We start from the raw sequence: 19855 nt of genomic DNA on the forward strand, positions 1-19855 counted from the left end.
GTAATAAAAAGGGCAATATTGGCTATTCTCCCAGCTTTAAACCAGCTGAGTTTTCCATTCCAGCCGTGGTCAGCAGATTCTTCTTGACCACATTCCCCAAATCCCACCTTGGTTGGTGGAATCTGGAGAGGAATCTGGCAAGAAATCTTCCCTGTTCCCACCTGAAATTCTGTGCTGGAGAATCACAAAACCTTAAAAACTGCATTATTTTTAAAATACAATAACATTTTGCTTGCTGTCACGGTGTTTTGGGATTTATTTTTTTCCCAGACAGAAAAGCAGCTGGGTCAGCCAATTGTGCAGTCCAGTTACAGCGGTTTAGTTTCTGTGGGATCAACCACCAACTTCAGTCTTATTGCCCCCAAAATCCAGACAAACGCTCTGATTCACTCAGGTGGGGGGAAAAAACCAAAAGCTTATATTATTTCTAAAATTTGGGATGCTAATTCCCGCTTAGTCCAAGAGATGTAAACATTTCAGTGTCTTTGATTACAGTACACCTACAAACGTGAGAGAGGGTCTTGATCCACCTCACTCTGCTCCAATGGCTTTCCACATCGTTCCATAGTCTTCACTGGGTCCCATCCTCAGTTTATGCTCAAATCCATCCTTTTGAAGGGATTACATTCCAAAACACGACACAAGTATGTCCCTCCTTAGGAAAAAAAACTTGTATTCCGAGGTTCACCTTCCATCCCATTGTGAATTAACTGAAAGCTGCTGGTACTTTTACATTGACTTTAAAACTCCAGATTTAGATTCAGTGAATGTGCGAGTAGTGCCTGAGCTGCCAATACTGTGTAACAGCTTTGGATGTGTTTATTTTGGTGGAAGCTTCACTGGGATGGGCATTCCAAGTATTTCAGGATGACTTCACAAATCTGCAATGCCAAGTCTATAAAATAGATCTAAATATTCCATGCTGGGGGTGGATTTCTTGGTCCTTTAGGTTTTGAAAATCGATTTGCAAAGCCTAGGAAGAAATTATATGTTTTTAATGCAACAAATTCTGCATGTTACAGATGCTGATTATGTAATCCCTTAAAATAACACAGGAACTGAAAATGTTTGTAATTTAAGCTTTAAGATATGATAGAAAAGCAACATCCTATAGTTGCAAATAAAGTTGTAAATGTGTAAAAACTAAATATGTAAAGCCCAACGAGCATTATTTTAAATATTTGTAGTTTGTAAGTGTTCTGCCTGGCATTTAGACTTCCAAGAACCAGGTTCTTCCCACCAAAATACAAAGAGGAAAACATACCAAAGTTAAGGAAAGACCTCGGAGAGTTTGTCGGGGCAGGTTCTGATGGTTTTGTCAGTGAAGATGGACTGCAGATGCCTAGAAATAAAAAATGAGTCTGGAGCGGTTGGTCACGGATAATTCCAGAGCCAAACTTGTGGAATCATGGAATTCTTTAGGCTGGAAAAGGCTTCTAAGATCATCAAATCCAACCATCAAACGAGTGCCAAGCCCTGTCCAACGTGGCCTTGGACACTTCCAGGGATCCAGGGGCAGCCACAGCTGCTCTGGGCACCCTGTGCCAGGGCCTCCCCACCCTCCCAGGGGAGAATTCCTTCCTTAATTTGTGCAATCCCATATTTACAGGAAGTGGATTTACTACTGCAGCGATATCTGCTGAGAAAATGTTTGCTCAGAAGTGCTTTAAACCCTTTTTAGCAGTCCTGTTTTCAAGATGAGCATTTTAATTTTAGATCAAAGGGATTCTAATGAGAAATTCCTTATTTATGCTCCAAATAGCCTGGTCAGAGTCCAGGCAGGGGCTCACTTTCTCCCAGCACCCATAGCTCCCATTTGTAGAGTCCTGCAACACAGGTTTGAATGACCTGAAGGATTTGATAATTTGCCCCCAAGGTCCCCACAGCATCCTTGTGACATTCCTACAACAGCTACAGCTCTCCAGTTGAGAAGGTGCTCAGCTATCACAGCTCTGCATGTCCTGCTCCAAAGTGCAGGGAATTTCACACTGGAAAAGTTCAGGGGTTTGGTATTTCTGTCCCACACATTCAAATACTTGCTTAAATCCGTTGGGGAGATATTAGCCTGAAAGACTTACTTTTTCTCACATTTTTCAATATTTTCAAGCTCTGTAAAGAAAAAAAAAAGAATGGAAAAAGGCTGTTGGAAAAAAGTCTGTGAAGCAGTGGATCAGCTACTGTGGTAAAGGGAATTTGCTGGTAAATGCACAGGTATAAAAACACTGACAAATGTACATGTATAAATAGATCAGCTACTGTGGGAATTCACTGATAAATGTAAAAGTATCAGATTTCATAAAAAGCAAACTTTGTGCCACTCTCTGGCTTTTTCCTTGTCATCCCAAATGCCTCTGGTTTATATTTTTCTTGCTGTTTTCCTCAAGTGCTTTTCTGTTCCAGCGTAACACCCCAAAGTACAATCTCACAAGATAATTAACAGGAAGCTTAACAAGAGGAGGCTGGTGATGGTTCTGTCCTTGTAGAACAAACTCAGACTCCACTGGAGCAACTTTTTCCCAGAGGAACTGGCATTCCAGGTGGATGGAGTGCCGAGGCACAACCACTGCCACAGGCAGGGCTGGGTTACCCTGTTCCCAGTGCAGACAGGGTGAGTATTTGCAATTCTACACCAGAATATTTTTATTATTCTTATTTTCGTGCCCTAAACATGAGCACTCTCAAAGCAGACCCTGTTCCCCCAGTGACCAGTGAGAGAGCAGCACCAGCTGTGCCAGAGCTCTTCTCTCCCTCTATGGTTTCCACACCTTTTGTTTCTTTTACCTTGCTCCTCCTGAAGCATTTCATGAGTTCTTTGGATGATGTTTCTGAGCCCTTGTTTTCCAAACCCGCAGGACTTGAGGAATCTCTTGCAACAGGCTGCAGACCTGGGAATATACATCATATGTACGTTTTCAGTGGTCATTCACAAATCTTCCTGCTTTTCTCCAAGTGCTTTGTTGTTGCTTTTCATCTCTTCTAATGCAGCACTTCTAGAAATTTTATGTAGGTTCCCTGCTTGTGTTTATTTTTGTTGTATTTGCTGAACTCTCCTGCAGGGAAGTGCTGAAGCACTACCTGATCATTCTTTGAACAAGTGGGCCACGCTTTCAGAAACCTACAGGTTTAGGTGTGAGTGTAAAACCTCAGTTACATCCTGAGAAAAGAGCTCAGCACTTACTTGCTGCCTCAGCAAGAACAAACGACTCCGGGGTTCTTTCAGGAAGCGGAGGAGGAGAATTAGAGCGATCCTGGCTTGTCTTTGTCTCTGAGAAAACAGAGATAAAAGAGTTGGTTACCTAGCTTTAAAATAAGATATATATATATATGTGTTAGAAGCAACCAGCTTATCTCAGTTGTCTTAAAGGAAACACACAACACGCAGACAAAGAGGAGGCAGCAAGGAACATCCTCATGTACAGGCTAAGGCAGGAGCTGATTAGGAAACATATAACTACCAGTTTACTTGGTTGCAGAACTGTCTAGTTCTGGTATGTAGTTGCAGAACTATTAAGCAACAATTTCTGTTGCACTGAGCACAGATACTAAACACATTTACTAAATAAAGCAGTTTCAGAAAAAAAAGCAGGTCTTAATTCCAAAGATTATCCCGTCATTAAACTTATACCTGTTCGTGGGCTCCAAAGCTTCACACTCTGGAAACAAAAAACAAGGCAGGTATTTAAAATTCCCACATCCAAATGTTGTTTTCTTGCATACAAGGAAGCCAGAGAAGATGAGGAAAGGATGTGATGTGCAAACACCCTCCCACATACACCTCCACACTCATGTAAAGGAAGACAGACTTGTGCCTCATTCTTCCACTTCACAGAGCTGTCACTCAGCTATGGGATGATCAAGAGATGCCTAAATTTTGGTCAGGTCTTATTGGTTCCACAGGGCTGTGTGAAGCTCAGCAGAACACTAATGTCCTGTCTTCATTATCCTTCTCTGAATGAGGGACAATATATTTATTACCCTGTACTGGTCTTAGAATCCCTAAAAATAGTGTTTGGAGTAAAGTAGATGTTGATAAGAAGGGACTGGACTGAGCCCTGAAATCCCTGGAAGTGTTCAAAGCCAAGTTGGACAGGGCTTGGAGCAACCTGGTCTAATGGAAGGTGTCCCTGCCAATGGCAGGGGGGTGGAATGGGATTATTAAGAGTCCCTTCCAACCCAAACCATTCTGTGAAATAATTTATGGCAAGTACAAAGTGCCAAAACTAGAGTCTTTCTCACAGAAGGGAACGTGGTATGGAGATTGGCATTGGAATAATGCTGGAAGAGAGGTAAAAAGCCACTCAGTTACCTTACATGGTCTCAGTCTCACAGGGTCATGAAACCCCTCTGAGTGAGACTCGCCACTCCACTCCCAGGAGGTTCCAATATTTGGATTTCTGTCTGGAAGCTGGAAATCCGAAGTAGCCTGAGGAAATTGTCCTAGAAGCAATTGAACACCAGAGAGATCATTCCTCATCCCAGGCACTGGCAGATGCTACAGAACCACCGTGATGTTGGGTGAGCCCTCAGTGCTGCTCAGAGCCACATTCAATGTTGTTAATCACTCACCAGACTCACTGGCCACAATGAAGGACTCGGGGGTGCGCTGGGGCAGGGGTGGAGGAGCATCATCATCATCATCAGGCTGTGGCAGAGGGGCTGGTTGGAGAGACACAGACAGGTTACCGGCATGGCAGGACACGAGCAGGATCACAGACCTGTGTAGGGGAGGGGGGCTGCTCCTGCCCTGCCATGCAGCAGAGATTGAGGTTGAACACCTCTAAACTGTGGTTAAACATCCAAATAACTCCCAGCACAGAGCCAGGCACACAGCTGGGGCTTCTGCTGCTGCTTGGCTTGGGCTGCAACTCCCAGGACTTCCCAAGGACACTGGGATAAGGAGCATGTCTTTGTGACACTGAATGCTGAGGGGCCTGAGCAGGACAAAGTGGAGCAAGTGCCAAAGCTGGTGGACGATAGGAAATGTCCAAATGGACCTGGACTAACCAGGACAAGGAATAATTCCACCTTCCTCATATGACAGGTGATGGATTTCAGGCTACAGAGCTGGGCAAAACACTTGTGTTGAATCATGAAATCATAGAATGGGCTGGGTTGGAAGGGACCTTAAAAACTCTTTAGATCCAACACCCCCACCATGGACAGGGGTGTCACCCAGGTTGCTCAGGGCCCCTGAAGTCCTGGATCTCTCAATCTCTGTGAGATTTCAGTGTCCCCTGCATGACACTCTGCAGCAGAGAGTGGAGTTTCCAATTTCTGGGAGCTCTCTGAGTACTTTTTGGAGCATTTTGGTGTAAGAATTAGTCAGCATCATCCCTGCCTCCCCGTGAGAGCTGTTCTGAGGTGACACAGTGGTTCAGAGCAGCTGTGTAATGCAAACAGCAAAATGACTCTGCTCTTAAAATGTTTGTGGGAAAAAAAATAAAAATCCAGGCAGGATGAGAAGAGTGTGAGGATGAAACCAGCTGCTCCCGCCCTCAGCTCCCATGAGAGCCCAGTCCTGAGGAGCAGCTACAGCCCTGCTTGGACACCAGATGACCACACTGACCACTCCCTCCAGCACACCCCAGTCCAGAGTGACCTGGTCCCACGTGTCCCCTTGTCCCAGTAGCACTTACCCGAGGGGAGGATCGTCTCCTGGTTCAGGGGAGCGTGGTGGGATGATGGGGAGCTGGCTGGGGTGGGCTGTAGTGGGGCACTGGCAGAGCACGAAGGGAGGAGCTCATCCTGCCCCTCCAGAAAGGGAAACACGGGGGACACGGGGTCATCTGGAGAGAGTGATGAGAAGTAAGGGTCTTCTGCTGAGCACAGGTGAGGGTGAGGGCATTGCCTCTGGTTCCTGTTGCCTGGGGGACCATCTGCCGCTCGTCTGGAGGGGTTCAGGTCCACAGGGGAAAATCCATCCTGGAGGCTCGAGTGACTGTCTTTTGGCCACTGTGGACTCCAAACAGGCTTGGCATCCCCTGCGTCCCATTCCCAGCCTTCTCCCCGCTGCCCCAGCGCCAGAGGGGTCGACACAGTCCATGCCAGAGGTGCTCTGGCACCAGGCTCCCTCCTGCCTGCTCCCTTTGGGTCCAGCTCCAGCTCCAGCTCCCAGCTGCGGCATTTCTGAGGGGCATCCCCAGCGCCCCAGGGCTCGCCGGCAGCTGCCTTCCTGCAGCTGCTGAAGTTCAGAGCCCCGAAGGAGATGGCCTGTCTGATGGGGGGCACCCCCCGGGCTGAGCCGTGCTGCGCTCCCGGGGCACACAGCGAGGGCAGGGACGCTTTGCTCCGTGCCGCCGGAGGGAGGTGTTGGTGCCCGTCCTGCTGCCCAGGGGGATGTTGATGTGGAGCCTGCTCCTCTCGCTCTGAGCTGCAGTGAAAGCACAATAAAGTGGTGTGGAGACAAAGCCGCGGAGGGCTCAGAAAGCGTTAGCCCACTGACAGAGCCCGCAGCGCTGCTCCCAGGAGCGATTCCCACAGGAATGCAGAGCCCTGGCCAGCCTCAAGCAAGGAGCGCAGGGAAGGACTGTGCTCTGTTGCAACACCGTTAAATGGTGAACGGAACAGAGGAGGCATTGTCAGCAAACTAAACCAAAAAGCAAAATTATTTGCAGGAAGTAGACACCGCAATCCCAGAGAGATCCCACCAGCCTGGGAAGCTGCTGATATTGGGAAGCTGGATCCTCAGCGCTGCTGTTCCTGCAGCAAGGAGCACTGGAGTGGAAAGTGCAGATGGAAGATGGGACCAGTGTGAAGGCATTCCATGCTAGGCAGAGGGCTGGGATAACCCAACCTCCGTGTTCATGAGACTTTTTTATACTGTTTTATACTATTTTCAGTTCATATGTGAAACACTGCGTGACACAAAGCCCAGGGCAGAAGAAGGGGACAGATAATGGCACACAGGGAAGAGGCTGAGACACATCAGTGAGAGGAGCAGGAATTACTAGGAAATTAGGAAAAGTCTCTTCACTGAGGGGGTGATCAGGCATTGCAACAGACTGCCCAGGGAAGCGGTGGAAACGCCATCCGTGGGAGTGTTCAAAAAACATGTAGGTGTGGCACTTGGGGACATGGCTTAGTGTTGGACCGGGCAGTGCTGGGTTAATGATGGTTGTGCTCAGTGCTCTTAGGAGACTTTTCCAACCTTTATGATTCTATGAATTATGTTAAGAACAAACATGAGAGTCAAAGTGAGACTCAAGGGAGGCAGCAGATCCTGAGCGTCTAAGTGTTCCAAAGCACACATCTAAAAGTTCATCTCCCTGAAATCGTGTGGGTGACTGCAAATACCAGCCAGGGGTATTTGTGCTGAGGCCTTACCAGGTGAGTAAACTCAGGCCATAAATGTCTTCCACTGGAGTCAGGACTGGCTTGGCTACGGGATGCCCTGCTCCTTCCTAGGGAAAGGAAACGTTTGCAAACAAGAGTGAGGAGGCAGAATGCAAAGAACACCGATGTGCTGCTTCAGGAGCTAGGATTTTTGCCAAATACTTCTAATTACTAAAGCACTTGGGAAATGAAACCAAGGTGGAGCTGGAAACTGCAGACAGAACTTCCTGAAGAGCAACTCTTGACAGCACCTTTCTGAGAGTACAGTGAGTCCTACAACCATCCAGCTGTGCCAAACAGCTGGCAGGCAGCCTGTGCAGAGACTCTGCCTTCAGGAGCCCACACCGGGCAAGCTGGGTGCTGGTTTTGTTGGTGACACCAGCTCATGGCCACCCCCATGCTCTGCACACTGTCCTCAGAGGACAGGGAGGTTTAGGGGGGCGAGAGGTTTGGGCAAGAGCTACAAAACCACATCCTGACTTGAAACGTCCTCTGCATTTTGTGTCAACGCAGCCCTGTGTGGCCTTTGCTCACAGACTGTCCTTAACCAGTCCGAAAAGACTTTTCCCAGTTTTTTTCTCTCTCAGCTCTGGCTTGGAACGTCCTGCAAATCCTATGGCAAAACTGAGGCACGAGTCCCATCGCAGGATCCCCTTCCCAATTCTTTAGATAAAAGTTTCTGACAAAATGAGCTCACTGTGACCTTCCAGGCTTTGCTGTGAAGCAATTACTTTCCTAAATTTGATCCAGTGAGGTTCATGTCAGCAGTCACAGAACAGCAAGAGCAAAGAAAGCCTCATCTAAAGACATTTTGGCTATTCCTAATATGCAACTTCACACCAAGACCACCTTTCTTTTCCTCGGAGGTGTAACAGGTTTGTGAGACTTTGCCATGTTTTTTCACAACATATTTCCCCCTGTGCCCTGCCAGAGACAGGCTGTAATGCTGGTTCCCTCACTGGCACACATGAGGTAACACTTTCAGCGTCACTGCCTTGTGATCCCAAGCTTCCCAACCTGGACCTTCCCAACCTGGTCTGAAAATCCCTCAGCTGCTTGCAAACACTCCACGAAGATAAACTTCACTGGCATATCCCCATGGAAATCAGTCACTCCTGTAGAAAATTCGTGCTGTTCTATTAACTCGTGACATTAAACAATCATAAAAATATATAGAAAATAGAAAATGGTTTTGAGACTGAAGAAAATCTAGGTCTTGTTTGTGGTAAGCATTGCACATTCAGGGGAAGAGCTGGATTCTCATAGGTTAACATCAAAAGGGACTTTGTTTGGGTATCAAGGGGAGCAGAAAATATGGGAATTCATCCCAGGTCTGTAGCAGGAATTGAGGTTAGAGCTGGAGTGCCCAGGCTGCAAGAGGCAGGGTGTTTGTCCTGGGACTTTTACCTGTGAAGCAGCAGAATCTTTCTGGGCATCCAGTGCTTCAATCTGCCTTTTGAAGAGCTCAATCACCGCATCGTAAACCAGCTCATACTGCTCCTGCATTCCAGACAGACAAAAAATGTGACAGACAGCACCAGTGGGACTTGTAAATGGCCACCTCTTCCCAAGCAAGCATCACCCCAGAGAGAAGCTGCTTTCCTGTCCGTGTGCAGGGTGTGAGTTCTGAGAAGAGGCAGAAGCCACAACTCTCACAGGGTTCATACTGAACCATTTTGGGGGGTTTTTGGGTGTGCAAGCAACACTGTTCTGCATTGAGCTTCCTCTTCAGGCTGTTGCAGCTGAGAAAAGTTCCCACTTTATTGCCTGGACAGTCCCTGGTTTCACAGTGTAAGCGTTCGATAAATCACACTGTGAGCGCTGGCCCAGGAAATGCTCAGTTACCAAATTAATTTTTACCAAATCATTGTTCTGTTCAGAAAAGGGACTTTGCACAACAGCTCCACACCCCAGCTCCCACCAGCACCACTGCTCTGGGTGTCCCTGCTGCGAACCCTCCTGGGGAAAAGGTGAGGTCCCAGCATGGAGCAGCTGGTGACAAACGTACCTTGGTCTGCACTATGCAAGGCCTTTGTGTGCGCATTTCCTGGATCAGATTGAAAACACTGAAGTTCACTGGAACAATCTGGTGAGAAAGAGAAAAGACAAAATGGTTTTAAACTAAAAGAGATTTAGATTTAATATTGGGAAGCAATTCTTCCCTGTGAGGGTGGGGAGGCCCTGGCACAGGATCAAGAGAATCTGTGGCTGCCCCATTCCTGGAAGTGTCCAAGGCCAGGTTGGACAGGGCTTGGAGCACCCTGAGGTAGTGAAGGGTGTCCCTGCCCATGGCAGGGGGCTGGAAAGAGAGGATTTTTAAGATCCTTCCAACCCAAATCCTTCCATGATTTCTATGATTTCTCTGATAAAAATTTACAGATAGGTCTAATTCCACAAAGCTTCCAAGTCATGATGCAGTTCAGAGCACTGTCTGAAATCCAGGCTGCTACTGCAATAATTTTAAACAAAGGGCCTGCCTAAAGTGCTATTTTATTCATTACAAACCATCCTCCTCCCTCCTGTCTCACACTCCACCCAAAATACTCTTTTTATAACAGCTGTGGGCAGCATGAAGGACATGACAGTGATTTCCCAGTTGGATGGGTTCAGGGAGCTGTAGAACAGAAGACAGCAGGCTCTCCTCTGAGTCCCAGCACCTGCTCTGGGGCCAGGGATTAGTGCCTGTGCCAGTATTGGAGAGTCAGAGTAAGGCAAGGGGGTGGTTTGGAAACGCTGAATATCTAATGTGTGAGTGTGGAGAGACAAATGCAAAGATGTGTTGAAGAGTGAAGGTCAGCACAGGGCCATGTGCTGTGAGCTGAAGGCCTGGCCAGATGGAGCAGTGGAGGGGGGATTCTGTCCCACTGGTGTGATGCTGTCCGTGTCTGAAGAGAGGAGTGGCACAAACCGGGAATGGGGAGTCAGCACTTCGGGCACTGCTGTGCTCCAGTCAGGCCGTGGGGAGCTCCCATCCACCCGAAATCCACCTGAGTGCAGTCAGAGGGGCTGAGAGGCAGAGGGAGGGCTGGGGAGGGACAGAGGGGTGCAGGGGCCATCGAGGGCGAGGGGGGCTGGCACTCACCCCGTCCTTCAGCAGCTTCTGGGTGTAGTCGATGGCGCAGATGACGCCGGTCCTGCCGCAGCCAGCACTGCAATGACAGCCCCGGGGCACGGGGTGGGCACGCTGTGCGCTCTGACAGGGGTGTTTGGAGGAGACCCACAGCCACCTGTGACCCTGCCATCCCACACACATCCTGCAGACCCGCAGGATGCTGCGGCTTCAGCCCACGCAGCGCTCTGCTGCACAGGGTTGGGAGGCACAGCTCATGCCCTGAGAACAGCTCTCAGCCCTCCTGTGGTGACCGGCCACATGTGGACATGCCCAGGGGTGGTGGTCTCTGACCCAGACATTCTCACTCTCTCCAGCTCCCTGACAGGAGGGTGTAGCCAGCCGGGTGTTGATCTCTTCTCCCAACTGACAAGGGGCAGGACAAGAGGAAATGGCCTCAGGTTGTCCCAGGGGAGGTTTAGATTGCATATTAGGGAAAATTTCTACACCAAAAGCACTGCCGAGCACTGGCACAGGCTGCCCAGGGCAGTGCTGAGGTCACCAGTGAAAATACGTGTAGATGTGGCACTTGAGGACGTGGTTTAGTGGTGGCCTTGGCAGTGCTGGGAGAATGGTTGGACTGGACCATCTTAAGGGACTTTTCCAACCTAAACAATTCCATGGCTCTGTGATTCTATTGCTGGCCTGCTGCTGCCTCCTTCCCTGCCCCCTGGCCGTGCTGGCTGTCCTCAGGGGAGCCCTTCACCTACAAGAGGAGCTTGGCTGTGGGCTTGGCCAGCTTCCCCGCCCTGTGACCCCTGGGGATGTGGGAGCACAGGGGTCTGGGGGCCAGCAGCCCTTCCCTGCTGGCAGCCAGGTCACCCACCTGCAGTGGATGCAGACAGGGACCCTGTCATCGGGCTGGTAGCAGCGAATGTCCCTGATGAGCTGCAGGATGGGCTCGATGGATGAGGGGACGTGGTGGTCCGGCCAGTTTTTGTAGTGGAAGTGGTAGATGGTGCGGGTTGCCTGCAGGAGAAGAGCAGTGGCAGGGTCTGGGATGGTGGCACGGCAAGGGGAGCTGGATTTCTGCTCCATCCCCAGCTCCCATCTGCATCAGCAGGCACAGGGCAGAGCAGCAGTTTGCAGTTGGTTTTGCTGCAGGAGATGTTTTATGACATTCTTGGCCTCACTTACCCAGAGTCTGATTTGCCACGACTGACAAACAGCTTCAGAAACTGAGGTCTGAGTTAATGAATTTTTTACTTCCTTTGTTCCCTCAACTACTGTCAAATCTAATTCAGCAGCCTGAGCAATGTAAAATTTTCTGCACAAAATGTACCATATTTTAATATATTATTTATATAACAAAGCCAGCCCAGGTGCATTTCCTGCCTTGACCTTTCCTCCTTACCTCATTCAGGGTCACCTTTAAAGTCCTAATCACATACTCATTCCTCTTCTCCTCAGCCTCCTGCAGAGGAAGGGGTCAGAGTCAGATTTTCCGTGGGTGCCCCGGGGTGGGACAGGGTGCTGAGGTGGCTGCACTCACACAGGTGATGGAGAAAGGGCCACAGTGCAGGGGGGAGCCGTCCACATCCGCCCAGTACCGCTCACATTTCTTCTGTTGGGACAAGCAGGGTGTGTTTGGTTATTCCCACTGGCCCAGCTGTGCCTTCTCCTTTTTTACTCTCCAGGACAAAATTCACGCTGGGAAGAGGCTCAGCTTTTGCTGCTGTCCAGCTCCAGCCTCCCCTTCCTTGGAGCTGCCACTGCTGGTTCTCCCTTTCCAGAAATATTCCCTATGCTACTGGAAATGGCTAAAGAATTTCATGGAATCAGAGACTGGTTTGGTTGGAAAGGACTTTAAATATCATCTCATTTCACCTTCTGCCACAGGCAGGGACATCTCCCATGGGACCATTTGCAGCTGGAGACCCAAAAACCAGCTTCTATCAAATAGAAACTGACTGTCACTAATGGCATTTAATAAAAATCTGCATCTCTCACCCTGCCCTGGCACTCAGGGCCACCTGTGACACGCTACTCACCTTCCCCATTTCAAACTCCATACAAGCCATGACCACAACCTGCAGGAAAAAAAGGTTCGTTAGAAAATACTGAACGCCACTTTCTTATCCAGGCACCAAAATTAAACTCATCTCTTGTGGGTACTTATCAGTGATAAGGAAACTCTGCGGACTGCCTTCCCCCAAGCCCCAACTGCCAGATGAGTGACACTGGTACACCACCCACAGCCTGGCACAAGGACCTCCCCAGCCAGAGCCCAAAGGCAGGGACAGACACCAGCAGACTCCTGCTCTGGCATGAGTGGGAGGAGGCTGACAGGAGAGATGTGGGACACACACAACACCTGGAGTGAAACCCCGACACTCCCACTGGCTCACAAAGGACTTCTGGCTGTAAGGGCAACTTTTCTTTAGAAAAAAAAAAATGACACATAAAGTTTATATTTAAATCTGCACCTTACCAGGACTTCATACTCCCAAATCATCCTCCAAAAGTCAATGACAGTAGTGGGGAGAGGACCCTGGGTTGCAATGTATGCTCTTGGCCCATAGACACCCTGGAACATTCAAACCAGACATGGACACGTCTGTGCATAGTTCACCAGCAGAAATAAAGTCATTCCTCTCTCTAAATTCACTTCCATCAGCAAGCCCATTCAGGATTTAGAAGGACTTTCATATAGTTGAATTTTGGGCACATACATTAACTCAAGCATTGGTGTGCAAACCAAAGGCAGGGCCAAGCTGGGGAGCTGGAATTGGGCTGAGATCTGCTCCCAGAGACCAGCATCGGTTCTTTCAGTGCCTCTGGGAGCGTGGAGGTGATGTGGCCACAGCTCTGTTGCTGATGGCCAAAGAATGAACTGTGATCCTGTTGGGAAGGTCTGTTCTTCTGCAGACAGGTTACACAGAGCCCTGGGTCACTGGTCACTGTCGTGAAGAATGAAGGGAACCTTCTATCTATCTATCTATCTATCTATCTATCTATCTATCTATCTATCTATCTATCTATCTATCTATCATCTATCTCTCTGTCAGTCAGAGAAGAGTTGTGGGCCCAGGACAGTCCCAAAACTGGTGGAGCTGTGGATGGAGCAGTGTCCCACACTGATTTGCCCCATTGCTAACCCCAGCAGCAGGTCCCAGCCGTGCAGCACTGCAAGGCTTCCTGCCTCTGCACTGGTTTCAGCCCAGGTGACCCTGGCCACAGGCAGTTTTGCACCACTGTCACCCACCAAAGGCAGCAACGGCGACGAGGAAGTTGGGGCTGTGAACCACAAACTGTTCCACCCCCGGCGTGAGGGCGTCCCTTGCCCCCCAGCCTGGTGCCTCTGTGCTGCACGGGGGATTTCTGGAGGGCTCCCTCATCTTCTTACATCAGTTCCCCTTGAGCACAGCCCAGAAACTGCTGCAGAGCCCTTTGGTTCACCAGAGCCCCCGACCTGCTTCTCCTGGCACAACCCGCCGAGGTGGCACCACCAACACCCTTGCAGGACAAAAGGCCACAGAAGAGGCAAACCTTGATGAAGTTGGCATTGATGTAATGAGAATCTGTGTCCGATGTAATCAGGGACAGCTTCACTCTGCTGTGGTCAACTGCAAAAGCAAGGGAAGCAGTCAGTGTCTGTCCTTCGTGGTCACTGAGCCCGTGGAGGGCAGCACGAGGAGCTTTGGGGGAGCACTCATGTCAGAGAGGTCCTCCAGGGCGGGTGGGTGGCTGTGCAAGCAGCTGATGTCCCTCCCACGCCTCCCACAGCCCTGCTGCCTACACACACAGGGGATGGACAAGATCCTTTTGGAGAGTGAGGGAGGTTTTAGGGGAGAGCTGCAGGTGCTGCCACTAACCAGTGCAAGGCTGATCCCCTCTGACCATGCAGCGAGCCAAGCCCAAAACCACCTAACCACACTCTAGGCTCAAAGCAGCTCTCTGAGGTTGGATACAAAGGTTTGAAAGCTGGGCTCGATCTTGGAGATCTTTTCCAACCCTAACGACTCTGATTTACTTTCTTTTCCAAGTTGGAATGGACAAAAGAGACAGCCTGCTCAGATGCTGGGACAGTGTCCTTTGGAGCCCACTGCACCAAGCCAAGACAAACCACAGCAGGGTTTGCCTGTTGTCCGCTTTGTACATCGTGGAGACATCACTGTCCAAAGGCCACTGGATGCAGGTGGTTGCAGTGCTAACCAGAAAGCTTGCAAGGATAATCACTGGAGGATGTGTTTCCTAGTGAATAGAAGTTCTTCTGTCTGTAGAAATATCACAGAATCACAGAATATTCTGGGTCGGAAAGGACCCACAAGGATCGAGTCCAACTCCCACCCTGCACAGGACATCCCCAAAATCCCACCACGTGCCTGACAGTGTTGACATGTGCCAAAGTGCTCCGGAGCAGGCACTGCAGCAGCCAAAGCCCTAAATCTGAACAGCAGGACTCAAAGCCAACAGACAGTAGTGAGATGCTCACATACAACAACTGTGCAGGCAGGCACCACAGGATGAGAACAAGAAAAGCAAGAAAAACAAAAGGCTGAGTAGGAACATGTGCCATTTCCAACCTACAAGGTAAGATGTCCTTGTATCTGTTCTTCTTGACATTCTCTGGCTGCTCAGACGCTGCTGTAGGGTAGATTTTATCCGATCTGTACTTTGTTGACTGTCTCTTCAGCTTCTGTGATAAAAGAGTGGAACAAATTGCAGCAGACGTGCTACAGCCAGCGCGCTACTAGAGAGCACATGAAGGTCTCGAGGGGTCAGGTTTGCTACTGCAAAGCAAGGCTGGCACCATTAATTCTTTCCTGAGTGGCTTTGCTCAGAGCAAGAATAGAGACAGAAACATCTGAGAGCGCCAGCACAGGCTTCTGAAGGATGGAAAGTGTGTGCTGAGGCAGTGCCCACACGTCGGCTTGTGAAGTGACACAAAGCATCGCCCTCACAAGTGAGTGAGGCCCAGGGGAGCCACTCTCAATACAAACGGCACCCAGATCAGAGGAGTGACAGTGTCAAAGCACCTTCAACAAACGATACCAGAAAAGACAGGTAAATCTATTGATTTTTCTCACTTTGGTGGAGATGCTCCCATCTGTAGCTGGAAGAAGCGATGCTCAAGTCACTAAGGCAGCTCAAGCAACTGGAGCAGAGTGACTCCATGGACTAATCAAAGAGAAGGAGTCCTGGGACAGACCCTAGGGCTGCAAATCTCTCGTCTCTTTCATTTTCAGGATAAAGGTGCAGCATTCACAGAGACTTAAAACATCTTTCTCCTGGCAAAGCACAGAATTTTATTTCACTGCCACCAGCTTCTAAATAACACACACATTTTTTTACCATCAGCTTCAGAAGCATCATTCTCACTGTATTTTTTCTTTCATATTTTTGTGTCCAGGTTGCTGGGTTTCAATAATAAACTGCAGTTTTAAAACAATAAATTCAGCCACAATAGAAGTTAAATCTCAGAGATCTGATGGAATGAGTCAGGGAGAAGCCACAGGAGGCTCAGGACAGTCCATATGTCCAGTCTCTATTAATTAAGAACACGGGGCAGACACAGTGGGATAGAAATTATGCGAGCAGGGTGGGTTTTGTAGCCACGTCCGTGTAACCTTCTGAGCAATTCTGGTGTTGGTCACATCCTCCCCTTCCTCCTTCCAGTGCACCCCCAGCTTCCAGGGAAAACTTTCATGGAAGGGGCATCACTCCATACTAAAGCCAGTCTTCCCAGAGCCAAGGCGTTTCTGTCCCTGAATAATCTGACACAAAACCACCTGGGAAATGCCTGGGTATGAAAAAGGAGGTGGGAATCACAGAACCATATCCTGAGCTGGATGGGACCCACAAGAATCACTGAGTCTAACTCCTGGCCTTGCACAGACATCCCAAAATCCCACCCTGTGTCTGAGAATGGTGTCAAAACGCTCCTGGAGCTCTGGCAGCCTCGGGGCTGTGGCCGTTCCCTGGGGCAGTGTGCAGCTGTGAGACTGCACAGAGGGAAAAAGGGGACTCTAACAAAACCCCTGTCAATCATAGCAACATCGCCACAATTTGCACGTAAAAATGCCTCATCCCACAAGGAGAGGGCAGGAATTGGGGTGGAGGAATGGCACCGAATGTTTCTATCACGTTTAGAAACAGAAGCCTGCTGAGGCCACTGCCTTCCAAAAGTGGCCACAAATCAGGTGATTCTGAGAAGACCTTATCCCATGCATCAGGAAATGCAGCCTTGACCATTTCCACCTGCCATTTTGATCGGAAATGAACACATCAGGCTGCTGGAGCCAGCCTGAGCCCCAGGGCTCAGAGCTCGCTGCCTCACACACACAGACACCCCGGCAGAGAGAGGGGAAACTCAGCAGGCTGTGACAGCGCTTTGTTCCATGGAACAACAGACTGTCACTGCAGGCTCAGATTAATCACTTCCCTCCGCCCCAGACACCTGGAAACCAAACACTCAGCTTTCCCTGAGTGTTTGAAGTGCCAGACTTTGCTGGTGCGACAGAGCGGGGCTGGAGTTTGTGGGGACCCCTCAGTAACCCTGAGCCCACTGCCAGGGTCAGTCCAGTGCCTGACACATCTCAGACCTCACAGAGGTACCAGTGTTACCCTTCCCCGTGTCTGGGAAAGCTGGGCAATGTCCCTGCCTCTCAGAGCAGCCCAGAGCCTGTCAGAGCCACCTGCCTCCAGCTGATACACCAAGAGCCACCTCCAGGCACCAGCTTTAGCCATGAGATGGTGCTTTGGCATCAGAGCCTCACCCCTGGCACGCAAATCAAAAAATGTATCAGAGAGCTCACAAATTCAGGGCAATGCTGACCACAGGGGGTGGTGGGAGCCATCAGCATTTTGTGCAGCTTTTGCCTCGAGGGAACAAGCCAGGAGGAGCCAGGAGCACTGCTGGATGTAGAGCACAGAGATCCCAGAATGGTTTGGGGTGGGAGGGACCTTTAAGCTCATCTCATCCCACTCCCTGCCATGGGCAGGGACACCTTCCACCATCCCAGGTTGTTCCAAGCCCTATCCACCATGGCCTTGGATACTGCCGGGGATGGGGTACCCACAGCTGCCTTGGGCAGCCTGTGCTCTATGGAAACAAGGACAAGCTAAGTCAAGGCAAAACCAGAGATCCCAGGCAGGAACTCGTGTGCCACAGGTCTAACGGGTTGCAATGGGGAGAAGGGGCAGAGGCTCCATATTCCTCCCTGTGCCCCCAGTTCTGTTACCAGGCAAAGCGAAACCGTGTCCCCACAAGTGCATTCACCCAGCAGAAAACAGGAAGCACTCGGGTAATTAGTTAAAAAGCAAACAGTTCAAATGCAAATTATTAAATTCCTATCATGTCTTTACATTCCTCTTAGCCCAGTTAACTTCTGGGTGCCTGCTATAAAACTCCTAGAAAATCTCACTGTCACAGGTTTGAGAGGTGACCGAGCGATTCCCTGCGAAACGAAACACTGAGCCAAGCCTTGAGCGAACTCACCAAAAACTCCTCTGCAAACTCTCCTCGGCTGCTCTTCTTGCCTTGGGCCCTTTCCAGGTTCTGCAGCAGGATCCCCCTTTGGTCCATGGTGCCGGAGCTGGAGCGTGCCTGGCCTGGCCCTCCTGGGAAGGGACATGTCAAGTGATCCGCAGCGGAAGGCACCGGCGGGGAGCGCTGCCTGTGGTTTTCTGACTTCATCACAGCCCCAAAGGAAATTAGTGCGTAGCAGATAATCCTGGTCAAACAACACAACAGAGCACAGGGCACGGGGCCCTGGCACTCTCTGTGCAAACCACCCCCACCTGGCACGGGGTGGGCAGCACTGAGGACAAGGGTAGGGACGTGTTGGACACCAGAACAAACCCCCACCACCCCAATTCCTGCAGCACCGTGTCCAGCCATCACTGCCAGGGGTACCCAGGGGGGCAGCTGTGGAGCATTCACATCACAAGGGGCTGTGCTTCACCAGGAAAGCTTCAAACCTGGAATGTGACTGGAAGAGTCCATAAAACAGCATGGAAAATCCACAGTTCCCCCTCACGCTTTCGATGTAGAATCCCAGAATGGTTTGGGTTGGAAGGAACCTTAAAGCTCATCTCAATGTGCAGGGACACCCTCCACTATCCCAGGTTTCTCCAAGTCCTGTCCAACCCAGCCTTTGGCACTTTCCAAGGATGGAAGTTCTAGTCTGTTTTCCACATCAGCTGTAAAATAATTTGAAGGAATCCATCAGGCAGATGCTGACACCCAAACAGGTGTTGCTGCCCTGGACTGCCTGACTTCCAGAGAAAAACCATCCATGTGCTTCAGGTCGACTCTTCCAGCCACCATTGCCCACATCTCATGGCTTTTGCCAGAAGAGAGAATCACATCTGACTCCAGCAGACTGTAGAAGTCAAATTAACGATGCCAGCCTGATTCACCTCTCTCACTGTGTAACACTTGGAAAACCCCGTAAGCAAAGGGGAAGTGGGAAGGGGAGGCAGAGTCCACAGTTCTGGAAGGCCATCCATCTTCTCTGCGTGAAGTGGGGAAAGCTCAACAAAACTAAGCTCAAAACAACAATTTTCAACCAAAACCACCCCCAATAGACACGAGGATCACATCTTCCACATTTCCAATACCTCATGTGTTGCACAAAGGCTTCAGACTCATTGAACCAAGTTTGATTCTCTCCCTGTCTGTAACCAGGGCCATTGAGTGTGTCCCCTTCTGTATTTTCTTGCAGATGGGATACAGACCAGCTCCAGGACTCCTGTATTCAGTAGCTAAAAGGCCAAGGGCTGCTAATCACTCTTAGTTTAAAATAGCAAATGCTAATTTTGCAGAAATAAGCCTTGGAGTCACCTGAGAGGAAGAGGAACCTTTAGAATAACTAATGGAAACACTTTAAAACAAATATCCACCTGCTGAGTCTGCAGCACCAAGCACTAACCTGGAGGCCTCGAGTACGAGTGAAGGCCACTTTTATGGCTAAATTTGAGAGAAACTCAAGAAGAAAAACCAATTGATAACAACAAACTTTACTATTTTTGTTTGTAGTGATGGAGAATCTCTTTTACGCATTGCTTAGTGTTGAGTTCTGCTTGCAGGGTCTGGAAGAAGCACAACAGCTTTTCTCCAGTTCCACCAGTGAAAAGCCCAAGTTCTCCTCTGGAAAGTAGCACAGTCCTTTCTCTGAATTGTCCACATTCTCCTGAAAACAAACCAAACCCTCCTGTGCATGTGCTTTAGTGAAACAATCCGAGGCAGGTTTAAAGGCAGGAAGAGAAGGATGCAGAGGGCAGGATGAGTGACCCACCAGCCACTGCAACCCTCTCCCAGGCTGATTGCATCCCTTCCCCCGGGGAAACAGCAAGTGGGGTCTGTAAAACTGCTTTTTTGTGGCCCATCAGTCATTATCATGATTCGCACTCAAGGGGCAAGCTGAGCTCCTGAGTTAAGGAATTAAACCCTGAGACAGAGAAGCAGAA

The 19855-nt window shown here is 49.6% G+C and overlaps 1 protein-coding gene across 1 annotated transcript; it reads right to left on the reverse strand.

The window, feature by feature from the left end:
- Positions 1–35: 35 nt before the first annotated feature.
- Positions 36–18080, reverse strand: PTPN22 (protein tyrosine phosphatase non-receptor type 22). The gene is made up of 21 exons (XM_066204187.1): positions 17883–18080; positions 14972–15080; positions 13931–14007; positions 12873–12968; positions 12433–12471; positions 11934–12005; positions 11796–11855; positions 11268–11410; positions 10415–10481; positions 9341–9418; positions 8740–8832; positions 7324–7400; positions 5637–6370; positions 4567–4656; positions 4307–4437; positions 3626–3653; positions 3179–3265; positions 2782–2885; positions 2079–2109; positions 1265–1342; positions 36–973 (listed from the first exon to the last, which is right to left on the reverse strand). The coding sequence occupies exons 1-21, from the start codon at positions 18078–18080 to the stop codon at positions 909–911; spliced, it is 2457 nt and encodes an 818-aa protein (XP_066060284.1). The 3' UTR covers positions 36–908.
- Between the last annotated feature and the right edge of the window lie 1775 nt (positions 18081–19855).

The sequence above is a fragment of the Chamaea fasciata genome, unplaced genomic scaffold, assembly GCF_029207755.1.
Source record: "Chamaea fasciata isolate MVZ Bird 193981 ecotype frontalis unplaced genomic scaffold, bChaFas1.0.hap1 SCAF_25, whole genome shotgun sequence".
NCBI classification, from domain to species: domain Eukaryota; kingdom Metazoa; phylum Chordata; class Aves; order Passeriformes; family Sylviidae; genus Chamaea; species Chamaea fasciata.